The sequence below is a fragment of the Leuciscus leuciscus genome, assembly GCF_965113295.1.
Source record: "Leuciscus leuciscus genome assembly, chromosome: 17".
NCBI lineage: Eukaryota > Metazoa > Chordata > Actinopteri > Cypriniformes > Leuciscidae > Leuciscus > Leuciscus leuciscus.
The window spans coordinates 4362086-4385006 of NC_138741.1; the positions used below are offsets into that span (position 1 = coordinate 4362086).

Below are 22921 nucleotides of genomic sequence, written 5' to 3' on the forward strand. Positions count from 1 at the left end.
TATAATAAAAAAATATTCAAATACACAAAAGTTGCAGGCATACACAGCAAACTGTACAAAGTTTGGAATAGGCTGCATTTATTTGATTACACTTTTTACAGGTAGTGTTTGCCCTTCTAAATGGGTGTCCACACAGGTATCAATATCTTACCATTTCCCTTAGGGCCTCTAAAGCTTCAATGTCTCCGGCCTTAGCAGCGACGCAGACCAGAGTGGGAGTTAGTGCATCTCGTATGGCTCCAAGCTCCTGTGGACATCAGTAATATTATAGTTGATCTGTTCATCTGAGCCTCTTCTTATTCAGTATATGATTGTAGTTGCACCATCTTGTAATCAACATAGTTTACACTAAAATGCAGAGCACCAAACTAGCACAACTGTTAGTTGTGTGTCGTTTTGTGAAAATGGAGATGGAATGTAGACATAAGTTATGTGATTGAAAGAGCAAAAAGGAGGACTAAGAGATGAAAACTCCTACGACAACATTGCAGTGCTACATATCATCAAGGCTAAGAAAAGAACACAACGGTGAATTGGGATTACATTTTTTTGTTGTAATCACAACCCTGTTCTTTTAAAGTGCAAAACAAAGTTAGAAAGAGAGAAGTGAAGGTTACATTACCTCATCACAGTTAATGCTGAGGGACTTGGCGATGTCCCGAATAAAGCGACTGTCGCTGAGAGAAAGTTTTTTGCTATCATCTGTCATCTCACCACGCAGATTGCATTGCATCATCTTATGAACAAATAACATGTTTAATTAATAATTGATCTAAAACAAGTAATAATTATTATCTAATTATTATAATTTACCATAAAACTACTTAACTGCTCATTATTATTTTAATTAAACTCAAATCCATCTGGTACAACTAAAAAAATAATATTTAAGAAAAGACTGTATAAAGGTCAATACATTTCTTAAAATATCTACAATAACAAAAAAATCATACATTATACAAAGCAAGGGTGGTTCAGTTTGTAAAATGCCACGTGGTGTGACTTCACTAAACAAACAAACGTGAACACAAGGAGTATGACTAAGAACTTGGCATTTGCATTTTATATTTGATTTTCAAAAAAAAAATTACTAATACTGTTCAAAAGTTTGGGGTCGGTAAGATTTTTTCAATGAAAGAAGTCTCTTATGTTTACCAATTCTGCATTTAAATTGATAAAAAATACATACAACAACATTGTGAAATATAATAAAAAGTTAAAGTTAAAATAACTGTTTTTAACTGTATATTTAAAATGTGATTTATCCCTGTGATGGCAAAGCTGATTTTCAGCTTCTGATTTTCAGTTTTCAGTCATGATCCTTCAGAAATCATTCTCATATGCTGATTTGGTGTTTAAGAAACATTTATAATTAGTATCAATATTGAAACCAGTTCTGCTGCTTAAAGGGATACTTCACCTCTGGAAAGATGAATGTGTATTTAAAATAGGTCATTTATGTAGAAGAAATGTGAAGACATTTTTTAATTTGGAGCTTTCTAGACTGAGAAAAGCCAGAAAATGTTTTTTTGGCTTATGTGGATGAAAGACAACAACTCCCAGAATGCACTTGCTTCGCTTCCCTAGGAGGCCACGCCTACCAGTAAGAGAGCGCAGTTGAAAACAACAAGGTTAGGCTACCAGTGAGTCTCCGTGACGAGTCTGCCTGGGATTTCGAGATCGCCCAAAATGTCTGGGATTCGGCTTTTGCGTTCTACAGTCGCCATTCATTATGTTTACTGTGGCGAGCAGGACGAGGCTGAGGGCTGCGGGAGAACGACTCGAGGCCGGTGGCGTCATTACTGAGACGCACTGGTCTCCTATCTCTCACGGAGGAGCGGGAATTTTCTTAGCAATGTTAAAACGCACATCAACCGATCACTTGTTTAGCGTTCATGTAAACACTACATTCAGATTCACCAATCGAAATTAATTCATTTAGATTGAAATAGTAAACAGTGCATGTAAACAATGAATGGCGACTGCAGAAAGCAAAAGCTGAATCCCGGACATTTTGAACGATCTCGCCCGCCGGACAAGACCGGGAAAAGGAGGATGGCTATTACTCAGCTTTCTCCTACTACTCAGTTTTCTCCACAGAACAAGAGCCTGCTAGCTTAGCTTCCAAAGAAAGACGGCTGACTATGTGTACATTCTGTGAGTGAGATCCCACCCTCTATGGGCTGGTTGAAAACATGCGGGACAGCTCCTCCTACTGGCTGTAGTCTTTAGCCTCTGGCCAGAAAATCCTCCGATGACGCAAAATGACGATTTTTGCGTCATCGGAGGATTTTTTCCAGACAAAAAATACAGAAATCTCTCCTCTCAGGGGGATATGAGGGAGGAAAGCACGGTAATTCGAAAATACTACAGGTTTTCTACTAATACAAAGCTTAATGCTAAATCCTGAAGTATCCCTTTAATATTATATGGAAAACGTGATACATGATTTATTACTGACCCCAAACTTCTGAATGGTAGTGTAAATGTTATTGACCCAAATGTGGCTTAAATGTATTTTTTTTTAAGAGACATTTTTCCATACCTTCTTCTTCTCATTTGTATTGAGGCCTGGTTTTGCCAGCACATAGGCGAGTTTTGAAAGAGCAGCTTCTGGGGTTATATCAAACCCAGCGACCACACCGGCTTTTTCCAGAGCCTGAGAGGGAATATTAAATTACACACTCCTGGAATACACCCACATATAAGGCCTTTCTTAATCAAACTCCCATACCTGGCCAGTGGCGTATGAGGTTGTGACCGAGCCACGTAGGCACTGGGTGCAGTTGATCATGATGACTCCTCTAACTGAAGCTTCATGGATTATATCCATCAGGTCCTGGCGGTCGGGGGCGTTACCGCTGCCGAAAGTCTCCAATATGACCCCAGCCATAGGAGGCTGCAAGAAGGCCTTGACCTGATGAGAGAATGAATCTCATTTAAACATCTGAAACTTCCAAAAGTTCAGCCGAAAATGAAACTTCTGTCAGTATTTACTAAACATTGTAAAAAATAATTAACATGTTCATGGACTGAATGAAGAGATTTGGGAAAAATGTGTGGCAAATAAAGGCAGACATAACCACATGGCCTTACTGTCTCATTAGTGATTCCTGGGAAGAGTCGCAGGACACCCACATTGCAGTTCAATTGTGTGTCGACAGTGAATTTTTCCATTTTACAGGGCCACCATATAATGCCCCAGTTAACTAAAGAGTAAGAAATAAAGCATAAAACTCAAAATAATACATCTGCATAAAATAAATAACACTGCAGCATTAATAATAAGGGAGTTGACAAAGTACAATTTCAAGCAGTGTCCTGTAATGCACATAATATATGTATCTAAAAATGTAACTTTTTTTTCTAAATCATTTGTGTGTATTATTACAAATGCCGTTTGTATGAACTACTGTTAATTTTGAGACTACACAAGACAATAAACAGTACAATATTTGTACTTTGTAATTCATTTTTCTCCCCACAGGATTATTAAAGTGAACAGCAAATTATTAAAAATATTTTGTAAAAAAAAAACTTACTAAAACCATATTAAAAAATTAAAAAAAACATTTCCATTAATGAAAGTAAAATAAACATTAACTGATTTAAAAAAAAATATTAATACAAATAAATAAATAAAAACTTGCAAAGGCAACATTTCTCATTTTCATTTAGTTTACATTGATGTATTAAAATAACTAAAACTAAAATAACAATTACTACATAGACATTAAAAAAGCAAAACTAATACAAATGACAAAAATACACAACAAAAGTACTAAAAATGTATCTAACATTTTAAATAACTGATTATATTTATAAACTGTAATAGTATATCAGTGACCCTAAAATAGCACTGCCAGTCAATATTTCTCTATACATACACATAAATTTAATTAATAAATTGTCAACTATGGTGAGTTTTTGAAGTTTAATGCCAAATATGCATAACATTTACTAAACTTGTTATTCCACCTGTTTTTGATTGCTTCTAAAAAGAGAAAAGGTTAAAGTGTAATCTCTTCCTTGAGCACTTAATATTACTATATTTTGGGGATATTTTGGGGATATCTAATTTAATTTTATCAATCAATAAATTCCTCTTGAAACAAACTTTGTTGTATTATTTTAATTTAATACTGTGAAGCTGCTTTGATGCAATCTGTATTGTGAAAAGCGCTATACAAATAAACTTGACTTGACTTGACTTGACTTAACCTCTTAAAAAAAATTATAAAAAATAAAAAATCCTCCCTTGTCTGGCTTGTGCTACTCTGAGCAATGCCTGAACTTTGTATCTTTTGAGCACTTCTTGAGTTGTTTTTTGCCTCTTCATGATGACTCGCTTGCTGTATTCCTCGTTTGTAAGTTGCTTTGGACAAAGGCGTCTAAATGTAAATGTAATCATTTGCTCACTTCAACGTTGTTCCAAACCATACAATTAGGCTTTCACACTTCAAAAAAGATTCAAAAGCCCCATAAAGTATAATAAAAGTAGTCTATATGACTTTATGAACACAAAAGAAGATATTTTGAATAATATGGGTAGCCAAACCATTGACGTCCCCATTGACTTCCATAGTGGGTTTTTTTCCTACTATGAAAGTCAATGGGGACCGTCATGTTTGGTTAACCATATTCTTCAAAATCGTATTTTTGTGTTCATCAGAAGAACGAAATTCACGCAGGTTTGGAACAACTTGAGGGTGAGTAAATTATGACAGAATTTCCATTTTTGGGTGAACTATCCTTTTCAAAGTCTCATTCCCAAATGATTTTAATTGCATAGAAAAGAGCAACCAGTACATGCTAAATTTCTATGGCACAAATTTTTTGTGTGAATTTTTATTAATTTTTTTGAGAAAAACTAATCTATAAATAGACCCATATGGTGCTATGCAGAACTGGAATCACTTTTGATGTCGATTTCAACATCGGCTAATGGCGGCAGGTTTGGTGAGGTAAATGCGTCAAAGCTTGCACAGTCCACTTTGGTGGCACGGTTGCCCCTGTACAGCTTTTGATAAAAATACAGGCAAACCTGTGAAGAAAGACACAAAGAGCTTATTTCTGGTCCTTCACTCAATTTAAACTGTTTTATAATTATTTGTATAACAATATTATAATAAAATTATTCAAATAATGTATAATAAAGTATCATTCTGCTTCATTGGCATAGCAGAAACAAATCATCTCAAAGGACACTTAAATCTACATTTCATCAAATATTATTTCCTTTATTTTATTACAAAAATATATTTCATATTTTAAAATAAAATTATTTAAATGCTAAAACTAATTAAAGGGATAGTTCACCCAAAAATGAAAATTATGTCATCTTTTACTCAAACTCGAGTTGTTCCAAACCTGATTTGAATTACTTTGTTCTGCTGAACACAAAAGAAGATATTTTGAAGAAATTCAATTTATGTTTCGAACAACTCGAGTGTGAGTAAAATATGACAGAATTTTAATTTTTGGGTGAACTATCCCTTTTAATAATGAAATTGTGAAACTATTTTATAACTGCAGTCCTAACATCACAAGTATTGGACAATCTTGCACATACTGAATGTGTAATGGCTACAAACAAATCACAGAGAATATAAAACTCACCTCAGGGATGTTAAACTCTCCTGCTAACAACAGCGCCACCAAGAGGTTGTCTCTCCCATCAGTCCTCAACTGATAGATGGGCAGCTGCAACATATAAGATGGTTGTGTGAAGCTATTAGTGAAGTTAATGTGATGCTTTTTTGATGACCACTAGTTAAATATTAATATTGGAGGTAATATTATTTTCAACTTTCTTTAGCATGTAATGTTGCTTTTTGAACATGAAAAAGATCTGCAAAGTTATAAAGCACAAAGTCTCTCTATATCAATAAGCACTGACTCAGAACTCCCTGAAATGCCTCACTGTAGTTTTGAGTTTTCTTCCGAGAACAAACATGTCACAATATCCCTCATTTAAATAATAATAATTGAAATGTCCACACTCAAAACATGGACATTTCCCAAACAAACTCAAAACAGTTGACTGATCACAATACACGGCTCCAGTATAAGTAGTCTGAAATGCTCAATATGTGAAACACAAAGGTGAGTAAATTATCAATTTTAAAGGTCACGTGTTACCTGTGAGCCAGTGACGATGACAGGCTTTCCCAGATTCTTACACATGAAGGATAAGGCAGAAGAAGTGTAAGCCATGGTGTCTGTGCCGTGCAGGACGACAAAACCATTGTATTGCACATAGTATTTCTGTGAACATGGGGGAAACACTTTGAAAATCTCAGTAGCGATTTTGACATATTACCAAATTAAGAATTGTTGAACTGTTCACCGATCTACCTTCAAGAAAATCCAAAGATTATATACAATTACAAATTTACAAAATGTAATTTTTTGTAAATAAATAAATACAAAAAAAAATAATAATCAAATAATTTATCAGATCAGTTCTTTTCACAAATCAGTATTAATCACATTAAGTATGAAGTCATTTCTACATCAGTATGACCGGTTTATGTCATAAAAAAAAAAAAAGCAACCAATAAGCCCTGCAACTTAAAGCCAAACATAAAGATGGTTAAAAGGGAACCTCAATGTCTTTTGCAATTTTTTCCCAGTCAGCTGGGGTCATATTAGAGGAGTCGAGGAGGGGATTGTACTCTAAAATTCTATATACAACCCTCTTGTTCTGATTGGACAGTCTGGGGTGAAAAAAAGAGAGAACATGTTTAAAATACAGCAACATTTTAAAGTTTATTAAAAAATAAATTAAAAAAAAGGACCCAAACATTAAAACAAGCTCTAAAAGTAAAGCAAAATGTCTTAATTAAACCAGCAAAGACTATTAGGCATTCATGGGTAAGTTTAGCTAGATCAACTAAAACAAAACAAAAGAGATAGATTATTTACCCAAGCGGCAACATTCTAATCTGAAAAATGAAGCCTACCCGGAAGTGCGAAAAACTGCAATACATCGAAAATCCGCTAGGGGAAGGTCCCAAAAGGGAGCAAATGTCCATACACCCCCATGTTAAAATGTCCGTTTTCACAGCATAAATTCATGTTTTTACAGGTTGGTCCCATGGACTTTTATTGTATTTTTCGATAGGTTCCGAGTGCCTGACAACTGTGAGGGGGGTGAATTTTTTTCTAACTCGTTAATTTAGATCGTATTTAGATATAAAATGTATGACAAATAAGGGCGCGATTGACAGCTTGATTGACAGCTGACAACGAGCATAGGCTGCGCCGAGTGGAATTCCTGAAATTTGACGTCTCGGCCATGATCTGACACAACACATCATACCTGCAAGTTATCCTTTCTGAACATTTGTATTGAAATATGGCGCCGCCCATACCCCCCATAAACGGCCTCAAAACCGTTCTTCAGAAGTCTATGGGTGACGTCACAGACGCTTTGTCCATATTTTTTACAGTCTATGATTATTTATTGACAGTGAGATTCTGAATGATTTCAGGGGCGTCTTCTCCTCTCCTGTTTTTAAAATGAAAATGATTTGCGGATGAGTAAGTGATGTGATGCAGCTAGACTTCAGACGCCGCTCTGGGGCAATTGTTGTAATGAAGAGGTGATAAAAAGTTAATAAATAAATAAGTAAAATAAGTAATAAATAAGTTAAAAAATAATAAAGTTAATACATAACTTTATTCTTCATACACTTTGATCTTTAAAACTTTGCAGATCTTTTACATTCACAAACAGCAATTATACACTGCATGAAAGGTAATATTCAAGCATAATAGGCACTTTAAGATCGGTAAATATGTGGAAAATGTGTTGCATATTAAATTATTAGTTACATTTTTTTTAAAGCTAAAAGTTTTGCATTGGTGCATTTCTAGCATGCTCTTACGTGCACACCCAGGACCTAGTCCATACAAAACATATTATATTTAAAAAGCTAAATCATGCACCTATAATGTGCAGATTAAAGAACTAAGGCACCAAACTTGCTTGCTTGCTATAATCAAGACATTATTTTTTGACATATTTAACCCATCCACTTGTATAAAATATGTAGGCTGTTATGTATGCAACATTTCAAATACAAATAGTTTATAAGGTTTTAAAATAAAGTTATAAAACCTGTGGAACAATTTTTATTAGAGAAAGTGAGCAAAAACGTACTCGGTTACTAACGTAACCTCGGTTCTCTCTAGAAGAGGGAACGAGTACTGCGTAAGATATCTTACGCTAGGGGAAAATCCTTTTTCCGCGAGATATTGAAGCCAAAAATTATCCTTAATTTTGTAATAATGCAAAACGCGTTGCGGCAGCATGCAGACATAGGCGAGGCAGCTCGCGCGCCTATTGGCTGCTCTGCGGCAACTGCAGCAGCCTATCGAGCGAGGCCTGGCGTGACGCCAGACCCAATCAGGGCACTTCGCGCCCGCTGCGTCACGTCCCGCCGAAATGGGCGTGGTCTAGGCCTATAAATACCGCTCGCAGGCAGCTATTATCTGGTTTTTCATCATCGAAGCAACCAGAGCGTGTGCATGCACGGCAAGATACGCAGTACTCGTTCCCTCTTCTAGAGAGAACCGAGGTTACGTTAGTAACCGAGTACGTTCTCTTACGAGAGGTCTCTCGTACTGCGTAAGATATCTTACGCTAGGGGACCCAATGCAAAACGCTGTGCATGCTGAGATCTGACACCAAAGACCCAAGGGCGAAAGCCCGGGGTACATATAGTGCACAATCACCCAGGGAACTCACAAGGAGTCCGGGAAGAGGGAGGGGCGGAGCCGCACTCTTCCACATATGGCAGCGTCGATTAGACGCGAATTTCATCATACAGACAAGGCGGGGTACGGCCTGAACTGATGGGGAAATGTGGGTCTTACACAGTTTGCCCAGGCACATCTCGTGCTGCTGCTTTTCACTGTCGATCATCGAGCTGTGCTCAGTAGACGCAGCATTCTGAGCTGATAGCATCAGGTCAGATAATACTGGTTAACTTAGACCAACAGCAGCCTGGCCTGCAGGGCGGGAACCTCTAGGTTGTAGAACCTTATAAATGTAGACGGGGAGGCCCAGCCTGCCGCCGTACAAATATCTTGCAAGGCAATCCCACTCGACCAGGCCCACGAAGAGGCCATGCCTCTCGTGGAGTGCGCTCTGACACCCAACGGGCACTGCATGCCCTTGGAGGCGTATGCCAGCGCTATAGCATCAACTATCCATCTGGATAGGCTCTGTTTCGACGCGGCTAGTCCCTTAGAACGCCCGCTAAACGAAACAAAGAGCTGCTCCGTCTGTCTGAAAACAGACGAGCGAGACACATAAGCTCGTAATGCCCTGACTGGGCAAAGGAGGCCCGCGTCTCTTTCCTCATCAGGGACCGGTAGGGCTGACAGGGAGATAACCCACGCCCTAAACGGTGTGTTGAGGGATTTTGGAACATAACCGTGCTTAGGTTTGAGTATAACTTTCGAGTCATTAGGCCCAAACTCCATGCACGTCGCGCTCACAGAGAGCGCGTGTAAGTCCCCTATGCGCTTCACTGAAGCGAGAGCCAGCAGAAACACAGTCTTGAAAGACAGATGTTTCAAATCAATTGACTGTAAAGGCTCGAATGGCGCACCTTTCATGGCTTCCAGAACCGTAGAAAGGTCCCATACGGGGACTGCGGGAGGTCTGGGAGGATTCAGTCTCTTAGCCCCTCTAAGGAAGCGGATGACTAAATCGTTCCTTCCTATTGACTGACCAAGCGTTGTTCCTGAGAACGCTGCTATAGCCGCCACATAAACTTTGAGCGTGGAGGGGGCCCTGCCCTTGTCCAACAGCTCTTGTAGGAAGGAAAACACCTCCGTCACTCCACAGTCTGTGGGTGACACGCCACGGGCTGTGCACCAGCCCGAAAACACTGACCATTTCGAGGAGTAGAGCCGTCTCGTAGACGGAGCTCTAGCCTGCGTGATCGTGTTTAATACTCCTTTAGGGAGTCCAACATGTACCCGTTGATGGCCCAGACATGAAGGGACCATAATTCCGGGTGAGGATGCCAGATCGAGCCGTGGGCCTGTGAGAGGAGGTCTCTCCTCACTGGTACTGGCCACGGGGCAGTACTTGCTAACTGCATCACGACTGGGAACCAAGGTTGGTTTTCCCAGAACGGTGCTACCAGCAATACTGAGCATCCTTCTTCCCTGATCCGCTCTATCACCTGAGGCAGGAGAGAGACAGGGGGAAAAACATAGAGCGGGCAGCGGGGCCACACATGGGCCATCGCGTCCCTGCTCTTGGAGAAAAATTCCAGACAGTGAGCGTTTTCTTGAGACGCAAACAGGTCTACTTCCGCTCTGCCGAATTTCTTTCACAGCAGTTGGACTGTCTGTGGGTGTAGAGACCATTCGCCTGCCGGAACATTGTTCCTGGACAGTCTGTCTGGTCCTATATTCAGGAGCCCTGGCACGTGCGCTGCTCTGAGCGAGCGCAGGTTGCGCTGAGCCCATACCAGGAGGCGTTCTGCTAGCCTGTACAGGTTCCTGGACCTGAGGCCGCCCTGGCGATTTATGTAGGACACCACAGACATGTTGTCCGAACGGACCAGGACGTGGCGTCCTTTTATTTGGGGACAAAAACGCGTCAGCGTGTTGTTTACTGCCAGCATTTCGAGGCAGTTTATGTGCAGGAGCTTCTCCCGTTCCGACCACTGGCCGAAGAACGGTCTGCCCTCGAGCAGCGCTCCCCATCCCGAGGTGGACGCGTCCGTGGACACCACTTTCACCCTCGAGGAAGTCCCCAGGCTTACACCTGACTGGTACCAGTCGTTCGCTCTCCAAGGTTTCAGAGCTGTGACGCACTTCTGATTGACCCTGAGGCGAAGCAAACCGGATGCCCACGCTCGGCGTGGGACTCGCGCTTTCAGCCAAAACTGCAGCGGGCGCATGCGGAGCAGGCCCAGCTGGAGCACTGATGATGCTGAGGCCATGAGACCCAGCATCTTCTGAAAATTTCTTGAGCGGGACAGACGCGCCGCAGCGGAACGAGTTCGCTGTGCGTTGAATGTCTACCGCGCGCTGTGGTGATAGTCGCGCTATCATGGACAGCGAGTCCAATTCTGTGCCCAGGAAAGATATCTTCTGACTGGGTGACAGAGAGCTCTTCGCCCAATTGACACTGAGACCCAAATTCTCGAGGTGATCGAGTAAAACGGTCGTGTGTTCTATGAGCACTGAGCGAGATTGCGCTAGAATCAGCCAATCGTCCAAATAGTTCAGTACTCGCATGCCTCTCATTCTGAGGGGTGCGAGTGCCGCATCCATGCACTTCGTAAACGTACGGGGTGCCAGGGAAAAACCGAACGGCAGGACTGTGTACTGATATGCCTGGCCCTCGAAGGCGAATCTCAAATATCGCCTGTGACGTGACGCTATCTGTATTTAAAAATACGCGTCTTTCAGATCTATTGACACAAACCAATCTCCTTGGCGAATCTGCATGAGGATTTGTCTGGTCGTGAGAATCATGAACTGTCGCTTCACAAGCACTCTGTTCAGTTGCCTCAGATCTAGTATGGGTCTGAGACCCTCGTCTTTTTTCGGTACCAGGAAGTATCTGCTGTATAGCCCTCCTTCGCTCTGAACTTGAGAGAGAGGCTCTATGGCCCCTTTGTTCAATAGTTTCGCCACTTCGGGTCGAAGTAAATGTGCTACTTCTGCTTTTACCGTGGTCTCGACGCGCGCCGCATAGCGGCGAGGGCGTCGGCGAAACTGTAGCGAATAGCCTCTTTTTATAATGTCCAGCACCCACTTCGAAACCCCGGGCAGCTTTGCCCATGCGTCTGCATGAATAGCTAGGGGTTGAATACGAAGCGCGCTCCGCTCGCTCAGCGATGGAGATGCTTCGGCGTGCTGTAACACAAGCGTCGCGCTCGTGACATTTGAGGCATGGGGCGCGCTGATAACAGCGGGCAGATTGCCCGCGCTCGACTCCTCTGCGGTGGTCAACCGCGAGGGGGAGGGCTGGGCGGTTCCCGTAGGAACTGTCATGTCTATGTGTGGATGTGGGCGCGGGACAGCGGGCACATTTATCACACCGAAAGCATCGTTCGCTTGAGTGAAGCGAATGCACGTTGGTTTCGTTTTTACAGAAACCGTGAGACATGCATAACGTGGTGTTAGTGGGCACTGGGTAGTGGGCACATTCACCATGTTTGAAGCGCAATCGATCTGAGTCGATTCATGTGTGACGGGCTGTGCTTGTGTGTAGAGATGGGCACTGGGCAGTGGGCATTCTTTCTACACATAAAACACCATCGGCCGTGGCCGGGACACCAGAAAATTCACACTTATGGGATTTATCTGGGTAGCCGTAAAAACGGCGTTTGTGTGCAGGCAAGCGTGCTGCGTCGCCGACTTGTTTACTGCAGAATACACTGGAACAGTCACATTTACTGGAACTGAACGAGCGAGAAGTTGCCATAGAAACAGAGAGCGTCAACATGCTGGCGTTTATTGCAGGCCTGCGTGCATTACAACAGGCTCGTTCACTGCAATATTGACATTTCCAGTCACCTGAATTTCAGAGGGGAATGGGAAATGTATAGGAAAAGGAGGTCGGTCCGTCCGCAGCGGGACCAGAAAACTCCCTTTTCTCCTTACGCCAGTGACGCACGGAACACCATAGAAACGGTGTTTGGGTGCAGGCGAGCGGGTTGTACAACGCGCTCGTTGGTTGCAAAATACACATCTGCAGTCGCCTTTTCAGGGAACTGACAGAGCGAGCATTGACGGCATAATTTGATCTGCCGGTAGACCCGGGATCGAACGCGGGTCTCTCGCGCGCAAAACCTGAGAGTCTGCCACTGGGCCACAGGGGGAGACACATTGTAACTCAGTTAGCGAGAGTATTATCAGAGAGCGTCAACGTGCTGGCGTTTGTTTGCAGGCATGCATGTATTACAACAGGCTTGCTCACTGCAATACTGACATTTCCAGTCGCCCGAAATTCAGAGGGGAATGAGAAATGTACGAGAAAGAGGAGGTCGGTCCGTCCGCGACGGGACCAGAAACACTCTCTTTTCTCCTTTCGCCAGTAACGCACGGAAACCATAGAAACGGTGTTTGGGTGCAGGCGAGCGGGTTATACAACGCGCTCGTTGGCTGCAAAATGCACATCTGCAGTCGCTTTTCAGGGAACTGACAGAGCGAAGCATTGGCGGCATAATTTTAACTGCCGCTAGACCGGGATTCGAACACCGGTCTCTCGTGAGGAAAACCTATGATTCCGCCACTGAGCCACAGGGGGGGAACACAAAGGCTTTTGGATGCACGAGCATATAAGAGCGTCAACATGTTTTCTTCGGCGTTTGCTTGCAGGCGCGCTTGTATTAAAACAAGCTCGTTTGCTGCAATATTGATATTTCCAGTCGCATGATCAGGGAACTGGGAAATGTATGAGAAATTGAAGGTCAGTCCATCCTCGGAGGGACTAAAAACACTCCTTTCTCCTTTCGCCGGTGAGTGACGCATGAATGGGGCGCAGAGGCAGGGTAGCTTTCTTATAACGTAAAGAAAACTAACCCCGACTGTCCGCTTCCAGCCTCCCTTGTGAGCGGCGCAGTTTGCGCGGCTTGAACAGAGGAAGAGAGAAAGCTAGCCCCGTGACCGCCCGCTCCTGACATCCCCTGTGAGCGGCGCGGTTTGCGCGGCTCGAACAGAGGGAGAACAGGTATCGTCCCCCAAGCAGGCAAGGCAAGCGGGCGAACCGGCAAGCTTTGCGGGTTGGGGGGGGGGCGGAGGAGCAGTCTCGGAGAAGGATGCCAGGTGAGTCCTCAGAGTCACCATAGGCAGTAACCAGCTCGCAGTGAGGGCAGTCGCCGTCAGCGAGCGTGAGAGCTGCGTGATCAGGAAAAGGGGCGTCTTCAAAAAGACGCCCAGCTCTTTTAGTGCAATGAGAGTGTGTGTCGCGGCGGCGAGCACACACACACATACATAAACACAGTAGCAGAGAAAGGATATAACGCCGGATAGCGCAGCAGGAAGGCAAGGAAGGAGGCGCGGCCAGCGACTTCAGTGAATCGTCCCGCTGAAGGTACTCTCTTTCAGACGGCGCGGCTTCTTCTCCAGCTCCAGCGATGCGTGTGCTTCGCTTGAAGGATGAAAAAATCAGATAATAGCTGCCTGCGAGCGGTATTTATAGGCCTAGACCACGCCCATTTCACGCCAGGCCTCGCTCGATAGGCTGCTGCAGTTGCCGCAGAGCAGCCAATAGGCGCGCGAGCTGCCTCGCCTATGTCTGCATGCTGCCGCAACGCGTTTTGCATTATTACAAAATTAAGGATAATTTTTGGCTTCAATATCTCGCGGAAAAAGGATTTTCCCCTAGACCTCTCGTAAGAGAACCACTCTCTCTCTCTCTCTCTCTCTCTCTCTCTCTCTCTCTCTCTAGCATATAACAAATTCTTAAACATGAGAATCAGGTTAAATGTTACAGTGAAGGATCCACACTACAAAATGGAAATGAAGAATGTTTATGGTTATTGTTGACAATACACAATCACATATTCCAAACAGGAATGGCTTAAAAAGAGAAATATTTCAAGGACTGTTTTGCATAGATTTTCAATCACATTGCACTTGAATAAAGTTATAGGTGTAATCTGCCGGTTGTCCTGCAGGTGACCTCATAACTCTGTCTTCTCACGATGCACTCGGGGATTTACGATTACTCGAGAGCACTCTACAATGATTTTCAAGTGCTTAAGTTATTATGCTTTTGGGAAAGAGACCGTAATATTAAAGCAGGGCTATGCAGTTCGGGAATTTCTTCGCTGTATTCTCGCTTTTTGCTCGCAGGTTTCTCTATAGAGCTCCCCCTACAGCTTCGGAACAGATATTTGACAACACTGTCGAAAAACTCGTTGGCGACTCTCAGATACCAGAGGCTAGTAGATCAATGACATCAAAGCAGATGGGACATTCTTTTAAAACGTCATCTTCATTCGGGTTTGAACATCGTAAGGGAGCGCAATAATGACAGAATTTTAGCAAATTTTTTTTTTGCCGTAAAGCAATTCGTTACATCGCGAGACCTGATATCACGAGATACTTCCTGACGCTGAGGCCGCCGGCTCAAAGTTGCAAGGGTGGTTTTTTGTCTCACAGGTGCTTGGGGGGTGCGAGACGACCACCATTCAACCCGAAAAAAGTCATATAACTATTCCAATGACTCCGAAGCTGTTCGGTTAAGGTAAAAAAGTTACTTAGTTCACCTTTAAGATCAGTCGTATGATCGTTTTTACGAACTTCTTAGGCTTATGATGCTTTTGGGAAACGAAGCCCTGTGCATTTATGAATTTTGTTTTGTAAATGTAGCCTATTATTTTTTAGGCTGATCTGGCTCCATAGTGAAATGCTTGAAAACCGCAAAAGGAAAGTCTCAAAATCCAAATGAATCAAATAGGATCTACTCAAAAAAGAGGTCAATGAATGCACAAATGCACATCTTCTTTGTTGCATGCGCAAAATATGATAAACTAATACAAAAGAAAACATTTGTATTAACAAAAAATTTATCTTATGTGTACAAATTGCTGCACATTCATTTAATTCAGATTTTTGCACACACAATTTAAAAGGCATGGTTGTGGATAGTTATGGATAATTGTGCATGCATTTGTTAATCAATTTAAGACTTCATCCCGTATCCTTGTGCTACAATACAATTTCAATATATATATATATATTTTTTAAAGATACATTTTTAGATTTATATTATAAAACAGTTCGTACTCTTTAAAAATAGAAATAAAATATGAGGGCAAGTAAATGATGACAGAATTTTCACTTTTGGGATAACTATTCCATGAAAACTGGAATAAAATTAGAAACCACCAATTCAATCTTGCATTTTGTATACAAATTGATGAATGCAGCTATTGTCTGGATCTATAAATAGGACAACACTTTCAAACTTCTAACCTGATCGCATATGTGTGTGAATCTGTGTGGGAACTTACGGCAGCACACACACGTTCTCCGAAGGCTTGTAGCGGTCATACACATGTTTATCTTGTGCGTACTTCTCATCATGCAGAGTAGGGAGTGAGCGTAGATATGGAACAAGATCTCCAGGTGCTGGAACCAGACCTGCAAACAAAGAAGAAAAGCCAGTAAAAAGCTATGAAAAAATGCACCAAAATGAAAACAAGGTCTTTGTCGATGCTCTGTACTCATACTATACACTGTGAATTAATTCTGTAAAGTCTTTTTTCTGTAATGTTTTTTTTCATGGGTGCATTGGTGTGCATACATTGACAAAATATAATTATATGGAATCTGTATATTATTTGGTTATTTGGTTTCCTTTTGAAGTCTCTACGGGTTCTTGAAGCTTGCAGAAAATGTTTTGTGAGAATCGTCCTCAATTATTTAATTTTTTCTTTAATGGATATAGCAAATAATGAAAGAATGAATTTGTTAAACAAGATGGTATATGCTTAATGTCACAACAAACGTGTGATTAATCCAATTAAAATGTTTCATCGATTGACACCACTAATTATATTATATTGGCCTATTTAATATTTTTTATTATTATATTAGGGGAGACTGGGGACAGTTGCAACAAGTCTTATTCCTCCAATCAGAAACAAGCTAGAGTGATGACACTCATACAGCATGCACAGTTAGACCCTCCCCCCACCAAGAAGACATAAGGTGTGTTGGACATCGGCTGCGGCTGGATGTAACCGATCGGCGAGAGTAGCCGCGTGCAGGCGGGGAGGAGCTGCAAACGGAGACGTGAAGTCGGACACTTTCTGGTTCCCGTTGTGACCGCTCACGTGGTGTTTGCATACTTTACCACAGCTGAAGTGAAATAAATGCAATATTTGCCAAATAATACACAGATGTTTCAGAGACATTTTCATTCAATGCTTTATGTACTGCTTCATACAGCGTCTGTTTCAACAATAAAGTTCAACATAAGCTACTATCAATGAAGTGGAGTCTACGTTTTTTAATCAGTTTTAATTTGATAAACATGACACAATATACCATCGCAACTACATGAAAGAGTGTTTAACTGTTATAAAAAACTGATCTGTGAGCTTTAGAGGAACTAAAGGTGTTTGAATAAACACGAAACACAAGTGATCGTTGTCATGCGGTGAATCCGGCCAATCGTGGAACAGCTGTGTCGTCATCAGAGCTCGTGCAGCCACTCTTGAGAAGCTGCGCTGGCTGAGTTCTCCGGCTACTCTCGAATCGCTCTCGCGGTACTTTGATGGCACACGTCACAGTCACGTGGCGTCGCGCTGTATCAAGTCGGACAAAATTTCTAACCGGCATGCACTGCTTCAAGTCAGCCGCCGATCGGTCTGCGCAGAGCTGCATGAAGTCGAACAAGCCTATATTCAACATCTGCTGCTGCATTTATTGAACAAAACTTGTTTTGGAGGTATGAAAGTAATGTTTTTCATTATATGTATTTTTGTCATACTGTCCTGATATTTTGTATGAATTAATCAAAACTTACTTAGTTTGAATTATTCTTTTGTTGACTTCTTAATGTGTCAAAGTCAGTGTGTCTATGTGATGTTCTGTCATGGCAGATAGGGTTGGGTACGGTTGCAACAAGTTATAAATTGCATGTTTAATAAAAGTTTGTTGCATTGCAAATTGTTCAATTCTTCCTGTCTGACACTGAAATATGGATTGAATAGCATCTGTAACCCCTGCACACTGAATCTATGTAGGCCTATGTTCTACACATAAACAAAACTCAATAACTGTTATTTGATAAATATGACTAAATAAATAAATAATAGGCTACAATAATATTATTGTATAAATAAATAATACTATAATATTATAGTAGGCCTAAAACTGTTAATATTTTCAGAATTCTATACTCATTGAGACAAAAAGCTAAAGTTAATTAGTGAAATTTAAGGTATTTTTAACATGTCGCAACCGTCCCTGGTTGTGTTGCAACTGTCCTCTGGGTATGTCATATGTAATCATCTTTAAATGGTATTGGTAATTAGCAGACAGATGCAAGTTTAATATACAGGGGGCATTGTTTGACTTTCGCACAAATATTATTTGCTTTAATATAGGCTAAGTCATAAAACGTTAGCAGATCAGCATCCTCTTCAAGCACTCTTTCCATTCGCATTCATTAGGCTACTTTACACAATCAAGTCACTATGTGTGCATTATTCAGACTTTCAGCTGTGTAAATGTATTCCTGCTTTGAACATCCAAAAACCAAAAAGTGGTCGGGACAATATCAAACCTGGCAAAAACCCATATTGCTCTGCGACGTGTCAACGATGGTCGCTTTGGCCAGATGGTATTAGGCTTGTTTGAGATGAGCAAAATCTGCGCAGAACCGATCACATTACAGATATCTTAAATGGAGTCAAAATGAATTTAAAGATATCTCAAATTAGATTTCTTACTAGTGCAATTATAATTGCAGATATCTCTAAATATTATTCTGACTAGTCAAATTATGACTAGTCAAAATGTATTTAAAGATATCTCAAATCAGATTTCTTACTAGTGCAATTATAATTGCAGATATCTCTAAATGTAATTCTGACTAGTCAAATTATAAGTATGACTATCCAAAATATATTTATGGATAGTCAAAACATAGTTTTATATGATAAAACGGCTTGCCATAGCAGCCGCCTATACTCTCGCCTACATTTTAAGTGAGGCAAGGCATCTCAAACAAGCCTAATTATAGCATAGGGGTCGGGACGCTTTAGATTCTAGCGAGCATTTGATGACAGAAGATGTGATGAGAAGCTGAAGCCCGCGGTGACGTCCTTAAAATCTGTGATCCATTTTAGAGGAAGTGAGAGACTGTAAGTTTTGTATGTTTATCTCCTAAATGTGAATTTTGTCATTGGTTTGAAACACACCAGCTTACTAAAAGCTAAAACTTAAAGTTAACCACCATGAGAACTTATCGTTCTCAAGCCATTTTTCTGTAAAGTTGCATTCACTCACTTGCATTTAAGATAGCTTCGAGGCTGGTCAGCCTCCTGTAGTTCTCTCTGATGACGCAGTCACTATAATTCGGGGGATCATTTTTTTTTTCCGGTCTGTCCAATATGATTGTAAACAGACATTGGGTCCGTCAGACTGGAAAAACTTTAGCGGTACGATGTGACCAAAAATATTTAAGACCCATTGAATCTGAATTTAAGACATTCATTATTTTTAAGGGCTTGTAAACCTGGACAACAGGTTATTTCAAAAAGCTGATTTTTGCGAGTTATTGGCGTACTGGTGTGCATGTTAACTTGGTCATGATATAGGCTACATCCTTCTAATATACATCCACTGAAGATGCAGAAATGAATGTTGGTTTATTTAGATTTAAAAAATAAAACAAAAATGTTGCCATTGATAATCATTAAAATCATTAGACTGGCAATGGTAATTTAAAGACGAAGTTACCAAAATAATGCATTGCCTAATATAAATCTGAATGTGAAGTTGAAATAGTTGTTTACTCAATTTGTTTAATCTCAAATTGTACTGTTACTTTAGTTTTGACTTGAAAATAAGCAAATAATCTAACACAGACTATCCCAAAGTTTATTTAAACATAAAAACACATTTGTGCATAATCAAGTGGCATTTTTTTGTAAAATATTTTTATCTGAAAATATATAATATATTTTATTGAATAATCTTGGTACAGGTTAGTTAAGTCATGGCATACATGCTCAGAAAATTGGAATTAGATCTAGAGATGCAGAGCATCATTTATTTTACAGATGTCAATTGGTTTGATATTTATACCATATAATGGCGTTAATACATTATAGGTTCATCCTAAAGATAGGCTACTTTCCAAAGACCCATGCATTAATATTTACATCAACCATTTAAACTCCCCCTCATAATCAGTAAAAAAAAAAAAAAAAATTATGAGATCAGCAAACAAATAATCTCATCAATGTGTCAAACAACATAACACAACATATTACTGCGTAGTGCACAATATTGTTTGTATATCATATGTGAACCCTCATGCAGGCAGGTGTGTGTGAGCGCTGGTGATGGTGTTTACCTTCAGGTGTCTCCTTCATTCCAATGGTTCCGCCGGTGTATATGACCAGGACACTCACCTCCAGGACATCCATCCCTAACTTGGAGCACTGGCTGAGAGATTTCTGCAACTGAAAAGCATCAGGCCGACTTATCCTGCCTCGAGAAAGAGCTTGACCCAGAGAAGACATGCTTGTTGAAGATGGAGCCGGGGTTGTGTGTTTCCACTCTGCCATATCAGACTCGCTTATATGGTATAGTGGCAAACCCCTCCCTCTGAAAATCTCTAGGACTGCCCACAAAAGTCAAAACATTTTACAAAAAACTGCCAAATATGAAACTAAAGTACAAACAAGTGTCCATATGTGTGTGTGTGTGTGTGTATATATATAAAGTCAAAAAGTCTGGACACCCCTATGTTAAATTCCCATAGAGGCAGGCAGATTTTTATTTTTAAAGGCCAGTTACTTCATGGATCCCGGATACTATGCATCCTGATAAAGTTCCCTTGGTCTTTGGAATTAAAATAGCCCCACATCATCACATAGCCTTCACCATACCTAGAGACTGGCATGGAGTACTTTCCATAAGATCATCTCTCAATGCAAATCAAACCAGCTATTAGGCTAACTGAAATAAAACCATGCCAATCTCTGTATTTTAAGGAAGAACATTTATTTATTTACGATACATTATTCATTCACAAAGAAAATTGGTGTCCTTAAAGGTTGGATTTTTCCAATTTTTTTTAATCAAGGCATTAAGTTCAATTTCTAAAAGATGATTTTTTAGTCAACTTATATATGTGGCCAAATATCCCCGTTTTATAATAATAATAATAACTAGATAAAAAAGTTTGTTGGCAAACTTTAAGTTGGCTTGAAAAAGCATAGCCAGAAAGTTAAGGCAATACAGTCCATCAGAAAGAAAGAAAGAAAGATAGATAGATAGATAGATAGATAGATAGATAGATAGATAGATAGATAGATAGATAGATAGATAGATAGATAGATAGATCGATCCTGGCTCCTTTAAGGAAGTGAACAATCAGGTCGCTTTTCCCCAAGGATAGACCGGCCACCGGGGTGTGGAAGGCTACTAGGGCCTTCCCTAGGCTCTAGTCATGTACACTTTGAGCGTGGGAGGGGGAACGGCCCGCGTCCAGGTTCCGAGCTGAACACCAGCTGGTAAACACTGACCACTTAAGATGGTAGAGACGACTAGTGGACGGAGCTCTAGCCTCAATTATGGTGTTCAGGACTCCCTCTGGGAGGTCCCTGGATACCCGTTGAGGGGCCATGCATGAAGGGCCCACAAGTCGGGACGAGGTTGCCAAATCGTCCTGTTCGCTTGCGTGAGGAGGTCTTTCATCAGTGGAACGGGCCACGGAGCTGTCATAGGCAGCTGCATCAACTCTGGGAACCATATCTTGGTCCGCCAGAGGAGGGCTATTAGGAAGACTGCACATTTGGTGTCCCTGATCCGCTCGATGATCTGAGGGAGCATCGAGACCGGAGGGAATGCGAAAAGGGGGAGACTGTGCCATTCGTGGGCCAGTGCATCCTTGCTCTTTCAGGGTATATGAAATTCTTAAGTTGAATTTAATACCTTTTAATACCTTTTTTAATACCTTCACAATATTTTTCAATACCAGCACGACTTCATGTTGCAACTGTAGAGGTGTAAAGTGAAAAGTAAAGTTTCAAAAGAGCTGCCTTTAATTTTAAGCATGTCACTTAGACAAAATCATTAAAAATGCCTAGAGTGTAAGGGGTTAAAATTATAAAAGGACAGATGTCATTTTTGTGTGGGAAAAAGACAGTCCGTCAATTTTATGACCGTTTATTAGTTTAACCTGGCTGTTTACCGAATGATTCTCCTCAGACTGAAAGAGAAAACGAGTTCCCCTCATGTCTAAAAATACTGTCTAAAATAACTCACTGAAAATATTTAATACGCGAACATATTAGTCAGTTAATAATAACTAACCAAGTCAACAGTTAGTTAATAAAAACTAACCAAGTCTAAAAACACGTAACTTTAATCCTCCGGCGCCGTGACTTCTGTCATCCGTTTATCGAAAACATTTCTCAGAAAACTCGACGCTTTTCTAACAAAAGAATATTTTTCAATAAAAAAAATAAGTAACGTTACACAAAACAAAATAAACACATACTGGCCTGAAAATTATGTGTTTGAAATGGAACATACCTGATCAAGAGAGTCCGTTGAGTAGGCCTACCGAGGCGATGCTTCTGACTTGATCATGCGCATAAAAACGTGCACGCGCCACCTAAATGCCCCCTTGGTTTAAAAAAGTGGACCAACGGTAGATCTAGTAGGCAGCAGCATTTGTGAAAAAAAAAAGAAAAAAGAAGCGGGATCGGCAAAATGGTTCCTCACGGTTCCTCCGCCGATCTCCGGAGTGTGCATGAATTGGAGTGGCTGTAGACACTCATCCCGCCGATGGTTCACCCACCTAAGTTTTTTTGGTGTGCAGGGGAAAAAACCCTTTCCGATACTTTGCCGCTGGTGCCCTCCAATTGCCAACGTTGGTAAGACTGAACGTGCTGTCTGGGTCCATTGGTGAGTCCCGAAACATTCCGGATCATGATGTAGGTCTAACATTGACTATGCCTTCAACTAGATCTAGGAATCCCGTGATGAAAAAACATTGCACCGCAAAGTTTTTCCAAACGCTTAATCAGGCTCGAACTGTGTGGGATCCTCGATGTAAAGCTATAAAGGGCTGTTTGGTGGACATTTAAATATTAGGAGTATGGCAACCAAACGTGAACAACTGGAAGACTTGCTTGTAAATTCTAATATTGATTTTCTTGGACTGTCAGAGACCTGATTA

General features: G+C 41.0%; 1 protein-coding gene across 3 annotated transcripts in view; it reads right to left on the reverse strand.

Moving 5' to 3' along the window:
• LOC309479619 (60 kDa lysophospholipase-like) overlaps positions 1-20295 on the reverse strand; it is a 106569-nt gene extending 86274 nt beyond the window's left edge. The window contains exons 1-11 of one of the 3 annotated variants that reach the window (XM_082143786.1): positions 20084-20295; positions 16005-16134; positions 6608-6719; positions 6142-6267; positions 5620-5703; positions 4918-5044; positions 3097-3209; positions 2735-2917; positions 2546-2659; positions 623-736; positions 152-247 (exon numbers count right to left, since the gene is read on the reverse strand). In XM_082143786.1, the coding sequence (XP_081999912.1) occupies positions 152-247; positions 623-736; positions 2546-2659; positions 2735-2917; positions 3097-3209; positions 4918-5044; positions 5620-5703; positions 6142-6267; positions 6608-6719; positions 16005-16134; positions 20084-20252 (1368 nt within the window). In that variant the 5' untranslated portion in view covers positions 20253-20295. The remainder of the gene's footprint in view (positions 1-151; positions 248-622; positions 737-2545; positions 2660-2734; positions 2918-3096; positions 3210-4917; positions 5045-5619; positions 5704-6141; positions 6268-6607; positions 6720-16004; positions 16135-20083) is intronic. The other 2 variants (XM_082143784.1, XM_082143785.1) reach the window with 2 other exon arrangements.
• Positions 20296-22921: the final 2626 nt, after the last annotated feature.